This window comes from Chiloscyllium plagiosum, unplaced genomic scaffold, assembly GCF_037043375.1.
Source record: "Chiloscyllium plagiosum isolate Xiang-an unplaced genomic scaffold, Cpla_swu_hap1 HiC_scaffold_32, whole genome shotgun sequence".
Lineage (NCBI taxonomy): Eukaryota > Metazoa > Chordata > Chondrichthyes > Orectolobiformes > Hemiscylliidae > Chiloscyllium > Chiloscyllium plagiosum.
In genome coordinates, this window is record NW_028270170.1 from 17854989 (window position 1) to 17868848 (window position 13860).

General features: G+C 39.5%; 1 protein-coding gene across 2 annotated transcripts in view; it reads left to right on the top strand.

The window, feature by feature from the left end:
• The window catches only part of wnk4a (WNK lysine deficient protein kinase 4a), a 75086-nt gene that overhangs the window by 16520 nt on the left and 44706 nt on the right, over positions 1-13860 (top strand). For both annotated transcript variants that reach the window (XM_043674988.2, XM_043674989.2), the window contains exons 2-4: positions 7452-7624; positions 7996-8216; positions 11523-11680. In XM_043674988.2, coding sequence (XP_043530923.2) covers positions 7452-7624; positions 7996-8216; positions 11523-11680 — 552 coding nt within the window. The remainder of the gene's footprint in view (positions 1-7451; positions 7625-7995; positions 8217-11522; positions 11681-13860) is intronic.

Consider the following 13860-nt stretch of genomic DNA (forward strand, 5'->3'; position numbering starts at 1 on the left):
ATCGTAGCTCTATAATTGGTGAGAGTGAGATTTAATCATAGAATTATGATTGAAGGATTAGTCAACGCGGGAAAGAGATCCGATCGTCCAATCATCCTCTCATCCCGTTCTCCCAAACAGAGAAACATTTGTCAAAAAAAACAAAGAACTGCAGGTGCTGGATATCCAAAACAGAAATACACATCTCTGGGGAAACTCAGCAGGTCAGGTAGCATCAGTGGAGAGAAAACAGAGTTAACGTTTTGGGTCCAGTGACCTATGTTCAGAACTCATTTGTGATTGGAGAAGAAGTCCAAGGCTGAGAGAGAGAGGGATCATGTGACAGAAGGAGCTGGAGCAACTTGGACAGCAAACCTATAGGAAGGAGAGCTGAAAAATAAGCAGCAACTTTATCATAATATTCAAGGGAGAGAAAGAAGAACCAACAAATACTGTCTTAAAAACTAGGTTTCGAACGTAATTTTGGGGGATAAAGGCAGTGGAAAGCAAACAGTTCATTCTCCCTTTAGGATGGTAAGTCTGATTATTACTTTATCGGTTTGTCAGCTGTTGAGAATGAGGAGAAGTCTGTCCCCCTCTTTTTGTCTCCCTTTCCCTCTCCCTTTCCACCTCTGCTGTTATTCCCATCCCGCTTGTCACATTCTCTCTTCTCCCACACCCCTCTCACAATGAAGGTGCTCTCATTCTCCCCTTCACTATGCTCTTTTTTTCCCTCCCGACAACCAACACACACACAATCACATGCAATTTCCAGCCACACTAGCCTCCTTCCCCCTCTGTGCCTCAAACCACACATGGTCTGTCTGTTTCTCTCGCTTTTTCTTGATTTCTACCTTCCCACCCACTAACCCTCACACCTCATGCTATCAGCAATAATTCAGTAAAGTTTATTTCCTGTTTCTCTACAAAAAGGTAACTAGAAAGTCAGCATCCTGATTGTGTCATATGGCTGTTGATTTAAGAGTTTAAAAAAATGAGCCTAACTATATTCATCTCACGGTACTTTGACAATTCTGCCCATTTGTAGTCACCTGGAAGTATTTGCATGTCACCACACGTCATAAAAAGTGCTATAATTTTCTGACCTTTGCTGCTGCTGTGACTTTGCTATTTGGCAGTACAATGTTTGCATAATTCCTTATCACTGAAAATTTCAGACCTTTTATCTCTTCCCTGTCCATTGTACTTTTAGATGAAATATAATGGATGAGTTATTTTTGCAATACTTAGTTAACCTGCAGCAGACTTGTATGGAGCATGGATACAGTAAGGTCCATGGTGCTGCCAATATTTCCATAGAACAGACCATTGGAATTCTGAAGACATGCTTCAGATGCCTTCATAAATCTATGGAATGTTTCAGTACAGTTCACGAGATTAGTCCTCGTGCTTGTTAGCTTGCTGTAGCCTGCACATTTTTTCCACAAACAAGGCCTACTGATTAATGCCTGAAAGAACAGATGAAACTGATCAAAGTCGTCAAGGTCAGCGGGCAGTTGAGGCACTATTTGAGGAAGTGGTCACATACACAACCATGTGTAAGCTTCTGAAAGGGCACCGCTTCAGCTAAATAATTGCTGTGCTACCAGTCTAACCTTCATGGTCTTCTCATACTCTTCGGTATAACATAGCCCCTGGTTATTGAGGTTTCAGTCACCAGAAACCTTTCCTATCTACTCCATTTAATACTGTTGTGACTTTACACCTCTCTTATCACACATGTAACTCACAGTACCATAAATTTTTAAACTTATCAGTTTAAAAAAGTATTACATTCACAGAAATCATTAAATATTCCATAACAGATCAGGGGAGCTGCAACTGTTGGCTACCTTTATCTGTGGATAAAAAATGTTTGGAGTGGGGGAGGTGGTTTTGGGATTGAAGAATTATATCCAAAAGGCTGTTTGGTTGAGAGCCAGGTTATTGAGTCAGAGCTAGGTTTGAAAATCATTGGAAAATTGCACGTTGGGAGTTAAAATGTGTGACATGCAATTAAAACTGTCCTTGCACATTTGAATGCTTTCATGAGATTGTATGCAAAAGTGTCATGTATACTCAAGGTAGAGCACCTCTGAACCAAAGCACTGTCAGATTTCAGGTCAACTGTTTGGGTCAGTCTGGGCCAAGTCAAGTTGGATGGATCAATATGCACTGGCTGATTATGTATCAGGAGCCACAATATGCCAATGGAGCCTTTTACAAGAGTCCAATTTTCAAACAATTCTGGTTTTTGGACAACAGGATGTGAGGCACTATTTAGACTATGATTTTAAACTTCTCACCCTTGTTTTCAAATCCCTCCATGGCCTTGGGATTCCTTGACTCTGTAATCACTTTCAGATACACAGCCCATGCAATGCCTGTTGTCCTCTAATTCTGCTCTTGGGGAGGTCATTGGGGGACATCGTGACCTCCTGGTAATGTGTATTGGGTTAATAATCAAGAATCCCAACCTAATGCTTTGGGGGCGTTAGTCCAAATCCAACCTTGAAATTTGTATTCCGTAAAATCCAGAACTAATAAAGCTACCCTAATTGCAATCATTTTATAATCAGTTGATTCTCTCATGCCCTTTTAGAGAATAAAATCTGCCATCCTTACCTGGTCTGGCTACATGTAACTCCAGACTCACAGCAGTGTGGTTAACTCATAACTGCACTCTCTGTAGTTGCAGCTGGACAATCAGGACTGGCCCATTCAGCGATGCCCACATCTCACAAATGAATTTTTTTAAAATTCCCAATTTTAACCATTTTTCTATTGGCTGTGCCTTCCAATATCAAGGTCTGCAATCTGGAATTTTCTCACTAATCCTCTCTACCTCATTTTGCTTCTTTAATCTACCTCATTTTGACCTTGTAATCTACCACATTGAAGTTACCTAATTTTCCTTTGTGTGTGACTCCGTGTCAAATGTTGTCACGCACCTTGGCTTATTGCAACACATCAAAAGAGCTACAAAAATTCAATTTGTTGATATAATTTAGTGCATTTTGCACGCACTTTTATGTTTTGGACATTTATAGAATTTTGGTGCTTTGGTGAACTTTTCTAGTTATTGTATTCCTGGCTATCTTTCTTTTAATTCATATACGTGATAAAAATGATCACTTTTGTTTCTCTTTATCGGAAGAAGAGATGCACTTACAGTGAAGTAGCTCATTTAAAGGAGCCATTTTTCCACGACCTTACATCGTGTAAGATCATTGTTGTCTTGTCAAACATGGCAACTGGTGTCACATTTACATCAAAATTTTGCTTCCTTTTTAAACATTAAAGGGCACAGTATCGGGCTGAATGTTTAGATTTTGATTTCATTAATAAGTTTTAAATTCTGCAGTGCATTCTCGACTGCTCTTACATTGTCCTTCAAACTGTCGCCTATAAAACCAGAGCCAGCGTGGATTTACCTCATTCAAATAATTTTTTTGATAAGAACTATTGTACACATTGTTAATCATTTAAATAGTGCCTGATTACACCTGAAACATAATATGTTAGGCAAATATATTGATGTGCTAAGTACATGTATTTTTGAATACCCATTATTTCTGTACAGACAATCATTTTGATAAGAACATCAACATCTTCCAAAGATGACGTGACTGAAAATGATAGGAAGCAGATTGTTGTGTTGCACAGACTACTTAAAAAACATTTTGGCAGTCACAAAATAACAAATCTGTTTTGCAGATCCAACTATTTTGAAGGAGAGTGGCTTGGAAAGTGACAGAGCTGAGTGTTGTGCTGGGTATCAACTTCGGGTGCTTCGTTACCCCCCCAATTTATTTTTCTAGATACTTTTTTAATCACCTTGTTAATACATGTTGTGACACACCTCCAGAGCAGATGGGACAACAATCTACAGCTTTTTGGCCCAGAGATAGGCAAACTAACATTGTGTGAAAATTGCACTATAATTTTCCTTTCTACTCTTTCAAGCCAACAGAATTTGTTTAAACAGCCCTGGGTGGGCCATTGTAACAAAAATGCAAATCGATGACCAGTGGAAACTTGCATAACAAAGGGGAAACTTGCAAGTTCCTCAGCCATGATCATATTGATTGGGAGCACTGGTAGATATTTTCTAATCAACCTGATTAGAGATGTCATTACACACTTCTGGAGCAGGTGAGACTTGAACCTGGACTCCTGGCTCAGAAATAGAGACAATACCACTTTGTGAAAAGAGCACTACAGTTTTCCTGCCTATCCTGAGTTGAATTGTCAGTGATAGAGGATAAACCACCACAAGTTATAACAAGAAGAGGAACTTTTACTTTTGCATAACAGGGTACAATTTATTGCATGATAGAAATTGGTTTTTAAAAAAAACCATTACTGGTCAGGTGTAATTACAACCATCAAGAGCCAAGATGACGTATCTGTCTCCATTGAGACCATTCATAAGAACGCTTGATTCTCCACCCAAAAACTGTGTGACCACATAAAATTAATGCAACTTTCACATTAACTCTTTCAGAACCATTGCCTTATTCAATGGCAGGAGTATCCAGATCTGAAAAATATAGGTGGTCCTGAAAGTGGCTATTGGCATACTAAGATGAGAAACCTGAACTGCTTAAGAAATTTCCACTTTTCAAAAACAGATCATAAAAAAGATGTAGGGTCCAGCTGGTGTGTTTATAGCTACCAGTTCAAAGACTCTCTGCAGTGTTTACCAGACTGTAGTGAAAGTTACCCATTTTATATTTTGTGCTGACAAACCAGTGTGGGTTTGAATAGACTGTTTAGAGTGAGTGCGAATACCAGGACCTAGTGAATAGCAGTCTGTATCTCAACTCCTTGCCAGTGTTGGGTTAGGGTCAGGAAAGACTTAAAGCTGGACTGGTTTGTTTTCTGTATTTTTTTTGACCTGGATGGCATGGGGACATGAAGAGTCACATTACAATGCTATTGTATTGCTTCATTGTGTCTACAACAGATTTGTGAAGCTGATTTGTTTTCTGTTATGTACATGGTAAGGGCTCCTCAAAAAAAAGCCTTTTCCAGGATCTGTAAACCCTCAGCACCAGCCCTATACATAGCTTTAATCCCGCAAGTGAAAAAGTTGATATAGACAGAATGTCAACAATTTCTTGTTTTGGCAAAGTGTGTCTCCTTTCAGAAGGCGTCAAGAAAACAATTGCCTTGCCTCCCTCATACCAGCATAAATCAGCTTGCCCCTTACTACTGGGGAATAATAAATGCCATTTCCATATGCGTAGTTGGCTTCACAGGAATATTTGCAAAAGCCAAAAATGTGAAAACATTCCAAAAAAGTAGAGTTTTCTGTATATTTGGTATCTGTGCCAGGAAAAGCTATCCAGTCAAACCAGCTAGATTTTTAAATAACATCTCCACTTGAACATTGTTTTCTAAATAACATTTATGATGACTGATGTGCCAACTGTGGTGTACCACAGAATGGCTGGCTGGGAAGGCACACTTGATCTTCCACATGTTTATTTACTGACAAATTTGATTGAAGCAGGAGGCATCCTACCAACCTATGGCATTTAACATTCAGGAGACCAGTGGAATGATATCATTTGCAATGAAAGGAGATAAAAACAGTAACAGGATTAGCCAAAAGATGTGTGGAAAACGCAAGAGGTGTGTAATTGTGGTGGTTATAGCGAGGCAGTCAGAAGTTCATTAATATAGGGGTGCAAAAAGATCCCATAGAATGAATCAATCACAGAAGCATAGGTGATATAGTGCAGGAAGAAATCCTTTGATCCAAAGTGCCTGCACTGGCTCTTCAAATAGCATCATTACCTAGTGCCCATCTCCTGCTCTCTCCACCACCCCTTTTGGACATTATTTCTATCCAAATCAAATCTGCCTTCACCAGACTTCTAGCAGTGCATCCCGTACATGGAGAGAACGGATTCAGTTTACAGCAGAGCTTCTAAATGTCTTTTTGCATTAATCTGTAGAGGATTCAGTTGAGGAATATCTATTATCTAATTCAGAACAGTATCCATACAGACATGGGACAAGTGCTCTGTGAGTCCACGCCTATAGTTTGTAACCAAGTTTCCTGTATGTGAGAAGCTAGTTTGTGTCACTCATATTTTCAAAAATAAAGAAGGTAAATCAGAGTCAGAGAATTCTCTGCTTGCCGGCCATTGTCTGGAAGACATTATAAGAGCTGCCTTTAAAATCAGTGGGAGACGGGAGAGGTGCATTAGAAATTCATGAGTGGCTTCCAAGAAAATGGTCAGGTTTAACAATATGATTGATTTCATTGTGGAAATGACTAAGATTGTGGATGAAGGAAATCCAGTGGCCATCATCTACCTGAAGTTATGGAAAAACTTTGATAAGCTTCTCATACTTGGTCACTTCACAAGTAGGGACATTCTGGTATCAATGGAAATTTGAAATGCTGCATCAGGAATTGGATCCAGTATGGAAATGTGTTGCTGGAAAAGCGCAGCAGGTCAGGCAGCATCTAGGGAACAGGAGAATCGACGTTTCGGGCATTAGCCCTTTTCCAGTAACACATTTCCATCTCTGATCTCCAGCATCTGCAGACCTCACTTTCTCCAATTGGATCCAGTACCATAGCCCATCATTGTAGATGGCACAGTGTTCAGTTTGGAGACTTTCCAACAGTGGTACCACCCAGTGGTCTTTTTAATGGCCTGGACAGTGTTACTGAGAGGATAATTTGTAAGTTTGCAGATGACACCAAATTGACAGAGGAATGCAATCAAATTCAAAACAAAAATGAGAATGTGCTAAAGGACCAGACCAAACATTGTTTAATTACATTCAATTTTAAGATATATGTAGTGTCCTGCATATTGTTGTGGGGGATTTGTTTAGCAAGGGATTATTATCCATTATGGTGTATGTCAGGCTTGATAGTTTAACTGGTCCACCTGCCTGTACTTTCTATTTGTTCGTTCAATCTTAGTCATGTGAATTGTGCGAGTTGCAGATTACAATCAAAGTATCTGCCCACAGGCAAGTAATGCCATCAGAGGGAAAGTGTCCCTAGGTGATGGTTTTGTATATTTTAGCAGCAGATTTCACAGCAGCAGTGACAGAAGTCTAAGCAATGGTCATTGTCCTGCAATCCCAATGAAAGGAGATGTGAAGTAAAATACTTTCCAATGGGAAACCTTGTCCTTAATAGAAAACTCCAAACAAGTTCTGAATGAATTAGTCGTGCTCTATTTGGGGACTTGGCAAGTAGTTTTACAGTTTTGAGATATATTGCTGGCTGCTTGCATTCAAGAGAATACAGTACACGTGGACCGGAAATATGTTTCTATCAAGTTCCAAATATTTTACTGAAGGCATTTACTCCCTTGTGGCGCTGGGATTTATTATCACTGTGACATGCCATGCAAAAATGTTGATAGTTGTTTCTGTCCTAGATTTTTGCTGAATGTGGATGTTTGCATTTTACATCTTCCTTTGTCTTCTCACAGACTCGCAAATTATCAAAGGCAGAGAGACAGAGGTTCAGTGAAGAGGTGGAGATGCTGAAAGGATTACAACACCCCAACATAGTGCGTTTCTATGATTCCTTTAAATGTTCAGTGAAAGGTCACAAATGTATTGTGCTGGTGACTGAACTGATGACATCAGGGACACTCAAAACGTAAGTAACGAGGTAACAGCATTTTCGATCCAGCTGACTGATTTACTTCTTTGACAAAGTGCAGTGAATGGAATGATGATCAAAATGGAATGTGCCCTGGAGAAAAGATGCATGAGAGCTGACAGTTATGTAGGAGTGATGGATCCATGCTTGAAGAAATTCCAAAGCTGAGACCCTAGCCCCAAATCCAGCCATTCACATCTCCCTTTAATCCCTTTTGACAGTTTCATGTGATGTAGAGTGATACTTAGTGGATTTGCAGTGTGTAACACAATGCAACAGCAAGCTGGCACTGTGAAACAACCATAGCAATTAGAAATGCAAGGTTCGCTACTGAGGCTGCTGTGTTATTCAACTGCTTTTATCTTTAGGTACCTAAAGCGGTTTAAAGCAATGAAGAATAAGGTTCTGCAGAGATGGAGCAGACAGATTCTGAAGGGCCTACAGTTCCTTCATACACGGTCCCCTCCTATCATCCACCGTGACCTGAAATGCGATAATATCTTCATTACAGGACCAACTGGCTCTGTAAAGATCGGTGACCTTGGTCTTGCAACACTAAAAAGTGCATCATTTGCAAAAAGTGTAATAGGTAAACACAATTTAAGATCTTGTATGCCTTTATTAATCATATGAACATGTATCGTAGTAGAAATTAGTTTCAGTAAATCTCACTTGTTCAATGTGGCCCAAAGTACTAAATCTCCCTCCAACAATTAACTGGCTCAGATTTGGTAATTTGTATCAGAAAGAACTGTAACACTGAGAAATGTGATATGAAAATATTAGTTAGAAAGTAAAAGAACCCTATTTAAGTTTGGGGTCAGAATACATTGTTAGCATTTCACCTAAGCCAGGACACAACTGAGAAAGAAATTCTGAATGCTGTCAATGGAGGGTAAACACATGGTATCCTCCCAAGCAACATCGAAAAATCAGATTGGAACTTTCAGGTTTCTCCTTGCACAATAAAAATTACTTACCCTACCTCAAGGAATATTTCAAAGTTCAGCAGCCCTGGTCTCCTCTGAAGTGGATGACAGGAAAGAAGTGACAGCCAAAAATGAAGAAAACCCATACTAAATAGTGTAAGTGCAAGTGATGTGCATTTTTGGGGCCTTGCCCTCCTTTGAGATTTGAAGATGTGGTTCCAGTGTTGCATGAGATAATTGGGAAGATGACGGCCCTGAAAGGGGGTGTGGAAATAAACCTGAGGTTGTAGTTTTAGTTCCCTGTGCCAGCCCAGTGGTGTACATCACCTACAGGTAACTTTCCAGCACATCAAACCAATTTGTACCTGGCCATGGGTTAACCTGAAGCTTCTGATGCTGCTTTCTCTTGGCTAGAGATCACTGGAATGGTTGAATACTTTTGCAGATTCATTCAGTCACACAATGAAGGTGTCAGAGCACCGGTGCCATTCGGTTTACAATTTGTTTGGAACTGGAGCCTTCACTAATTATCTGCACCTGGCTGTCTCCAGATCCAGATTAAAAAAACTACTAACAGGTGGGCACAGGATACTGTTGGTGCAGCTTCATTGGTGCCTCTCATTGTTGTTTTCTAAAAATCACAAGGATTTGAGATTCCGAAGAAGAAGCACATTGCAATATTCTTACTAGTGGCAAAAAAAAGTTGCTTCCTGAAGAATCCCCCAAGTGTTATCTGACCGTCTCAATCAGAACAATAGGAAGAAAAAAAAACCTCAAGAAAGCAAGGTAAACTGAAATGGAAATACTAAAAAAATGATTGGACATAATCCTTTTAGTCGAGTTCCTCATAATTCAGCACTTAGTAACTTTGAATGTTACTTTTAATGTGCAAGCATTTGAATTAATGGGCATAGGATCATAGGAACTGACTTCACCATTAAAAATTGCGTGTGTTTTCTTTCAACTACTATAATATTGTACTGGAAAATATCTACAATGCACAATATCATCAGAAATCCAATGTCATGGACTCTATTTTTAAATGAGTGTAAAAAATGCGTTACTGATTGGAAAACATGTTGCAAAGCGCTAACATCGTTCTAATGCAGTAGAAAATGCTTAATAAGGCTGAAATTAAAACTCCAATTTGGAGCACTTAGTATTTGGTGTTTGCTCTACAGAATCTAGAAGAGTATTAAGTTTCTTGGAATTAATACATAATCCTGCACGAGGCAGGATTTGGTGTGGAAACAAAGAAATATTCAGGTGCAAGTAGGCTGTACTCGAGCCAAATGTGTTAAATTATTGCACATGCTCCTCCGTAAAGGCCAACACGTGCATATGGTTCCATAAATGTTTAATCTACTGCTAAGGAATGTGCATAACAACTGCTGTCACTTTTACTAAGAACAATGTAGAAACATCATGAACCAAGACAGAGGGACATATTCCATAGTGACCAATGTCAGTGTAAACTGTAGCTCAGTAGATAGTGCTCTGGTGTCTGAATCATAAGGTTGTAACTTCTTCCAAGCCAGGCCACTCCACTGTAGCAGTGGGAGACTGCTGCAGTGTCAGAGGTACTGGCTCTTTCATGAGCTGTTAAGCTGAGCCAAATCCAGCTCGAGTGTCTTATGGACCACATGTAACCCCTTCAAAATATAATAATAAGCTAGCCCAGACCCTAACTTTTTCTTACTTTTAAATGTATGTGTAAAGTGTTGCATTCCAGATGTAATTTGATTAGTCAAACTGTTTGACTCTAAGCAAAACACATTTTATTTTTATACTGCAGTTAAACACAGATAAAATAAAAAGAAAAGAATTGTAACTGTAACTCTATTGAAATTTCAATATAAACTGCTAATTAACTGTTCCAGCATAGTAACATACCCTTGGCAAAGGCAAATTCAGTAAAATAGGTTGTCTCACATGCAATTCGAGCAGAAGGAAGAGAAACACACCTTTTTAGCTTTAAGAAAGAAAAGAATAAAAGCTTCCACATCTAGCTTCAAGACCACTGGAACTGCAGAAAGCTACATCTAAAAACCCAGATTCTGTGGGAGCTTGACCCCACCTGTTCACGCTGTTCTATTGTTTCAACCCTTTTTTAAAAAAAAAATCCCCAAGACCCCTCAAGCTGTTGAGGTTATTGGCTTTGAGCATACCGCTCACCACCTCTGTGTCAACCTTTCGTCATTAAAGAAACGAGGGCAACATACACCTCTTAAAGCTGTAATATTATCACAGGTGGATGCAAAAGATCCCATGTGTGTTTTGAAAAAGAGCATTGGAGTAATTTATGATGCCCTGAATAATATTTATCTCCCAGTCAACATTGCAAAAATAGATTATCTGATCATTATTGTTCCTGTATGTGGGAGGTTGGTATGCATAGATTAGTTGCAGTTTTCCATAATTCCAACAGTGTCTACACCTCAAAAGTTATTGCTTTAAGATGTCTGGTGGTCTTGAAAAGTACTATATAATACAAGTCTTTTTTTTCCTTCCTTGAATGGCTTGAAAATCAGAGAGAAACAATAAATTTGAAAGGTCACCAAGTAGCAGTGAATGTTGGAAATGGACAGCGATAGCCAGGAAAGAGAGAGAATTTAAATAATCAAAATAGCCATTTGTCTTCCGAGAAAGAAAGCATAAGTTAGCAGAACAGTCAGAAGGTGAGAGGAAAAAGATAATTAGCACGAAAAGATAAGCTAGCGACAAAAAAACTTATTTTAAAAAAAATTTAATTCAATGCTTGCATTTTTGGAAGTTTCAGCTACTCAGCTGGGCATCTCCCTGGTGAAATTAAACCTTAAGTTGTGGAGCTGTTAGGAAGACCATAGATATTGATATTAATCTAGAGATTTGGTAATTTGTGTTGATTTAGATATTTAAAAGAAAACATAGAAGTGTTGAACCACAAGTTTGCTTTATAACACAAACCCGCTCTTTCTTTGTTTTAGGTACTCCAGAATTTATGGCTCCTGAGATGTATGAAGAAAAGTATGATGAATCTGTTGACGTTTATGCATTTGGCATGTGTTTGTTGGAAATGGCCACCTCAGAATATCCATATTCAGAGTGCCATAATGCAGCCCAGATATATCGCAAAGTGACAAGTGTAAGTGGAAATGTATTTGGTTTTCAGTTTCATGAAATTAATCATAACATTCCCGAAAGGAAACCATATTACAATATACAAACTATGATATTTAATGATATTTCAAAACATATAATCCTATCCTTCACGAAATTTGGAAAAAGCCTTTGCAATAGTAGTACACCTGTACATAAAAAGCATGACAAATCCAAACCAGGCTAATTATTTCAGAATATCAGCCCCCACAGTATACTCTCAATCATCAGTAAAGTAATGAAAGGTGCTTGGCAATAAGCTACTCATTGATGACCAGTTTGGGTTCCACCAAGGCCACTCAACTCCTGAGCTCATTACAGAAGATCTGAACTCCAGAGGTGAGGTGACAGTAACAGCCCTTGTATTCGACAAAGTGCAGCTTCAAGGAATCCTAGCAAAACTGGAATCAATAGATAAACTCTCCACTGGTTTGAGTCATACCTGGCGCATATGAAGATTTTGTCGTTGTTGGAAGTCAGTCAACTCAGCTCCAGGGCATCTCTGCAGGAGTTCCTCAAGGTAGTGTCCTAAGCTCAGTCATTTTCAGCTGCTTCATTAACGGCCTGCCTTTCATCATCAGGTCAGAAGCAGGAATGTTTGCCAATGATTGCATAATGTTCAGTACTATTTGTGAGCAGCAGTCTATATTCAAATATTACAAGATCTGAACAATATCCAGGCTTGGGCTGATCAGTGACAAGTTACATTCATGCCACACAAATGTCAGGCAATGACCATCTCCAAAAGCAACAATCTAACCTTGACATTCAGTGGTGTTACCATCACTAAATTCCTCCTCTATCAACATTCTTGAGGTTACCATTGGCCAGAAACTCACTGGACTCACCATATGAATACTGTGGCTACAAGAGCAGGTCAGAGGCTAGGAATATTGCGGCGAGTAACTCACCACCTGACTCCTGAAAGCTTGTCCACTGTTTACAAGGCAGTAGTCAGAAGTTTGATGGAATAGTCTCCAATTAGCTGGATGGGTCCAGCTCCAACAACACTCAAGCTTGACATCATCCAGGACAATGCAGCCCACTTGATTGGCACCACATCCACAAGCATCCACTCTCTCCACCACCAACACTCAGTAGCAGTAGTGTGTACTACCTACAAGATGCACTGCAGAAAGCCATCAAGGCTCCTTAGACAGCACCTTCCAAACCCAAGATCACTTTCACATGGATAGAGAAAGGCAGCAAACACTTGGGAACACCACCACTGCAAGTTCCCCTCCAAGCCACTCAACATCCAGACTGGGAAATGCAACACATTCCCTCACTATTGCTTGGTCAAAATCCTGGATTTCCCTCCCAACAGCATTGTGGGTCCATCTGTAGCAGTTCAAGAAGACAGCTCACTACCACCTTCTCAAGGGCAACAAGGAATGGATAGTAAATGCTGGCCCAACCAGCAACACCCAAGATCCATAAGTGATTTTAAAAAAACATGAAAGCACATCAGATCATTGGGATGTGAAGGAATTTCTTTGCTCTGAGATAATGAATGAAGGAGAATTGAGGTCTGAGACAGTTCAGATAAGATCTCATTGAATGCCGTTGCAGGCTTGAAGAGCTGAATGGCCTACTCTGGCTCCTATGTTCTTAAGAGTAAAGTAAAATGGAAACAGAATGCTGCTAGTACAGAGCATGTCAAGCAGCACTTATGTAGAGATAATCAGAGTAAATGTTTTAGTTGAATTTCATTAGAACTGGAACAAGGTAAAGATGTGATGAAATTTTAAGCAAGGTCAGTGACAGGGAAACGGGAGAGGTAGAGTGAGGGTTACAAAAGGTGGGAAGCAGTAGAGATTCAATAACAAAGGTGATGGCTCAAAGAAAAAGGCAATGGTAATGTGAGAAGTATGGACACGAATGCTTTAGAGGAGGTGTGAACGTGTATAGAAGAATTGACACCGTCAGTTGTTGAAACATTAGTGACATTATGATCAGAGGTTGTTGAATTTAATGCTGAGTTCAGAAGGCCATAAAATACTTACTCAAAAGATGAGATGCTGTTCCATAAAGCTCAAGTAAACTTGAGGTATAGTCGGGAGGGTCATGGATAGAAAAGTTGGAGTCGGGTAAACTATTAATTTTGCAGATGAGACGTGCCCAGAGATGTGTGTTGTTTTGACCAGAAGTGTGCTACAAAGTCCA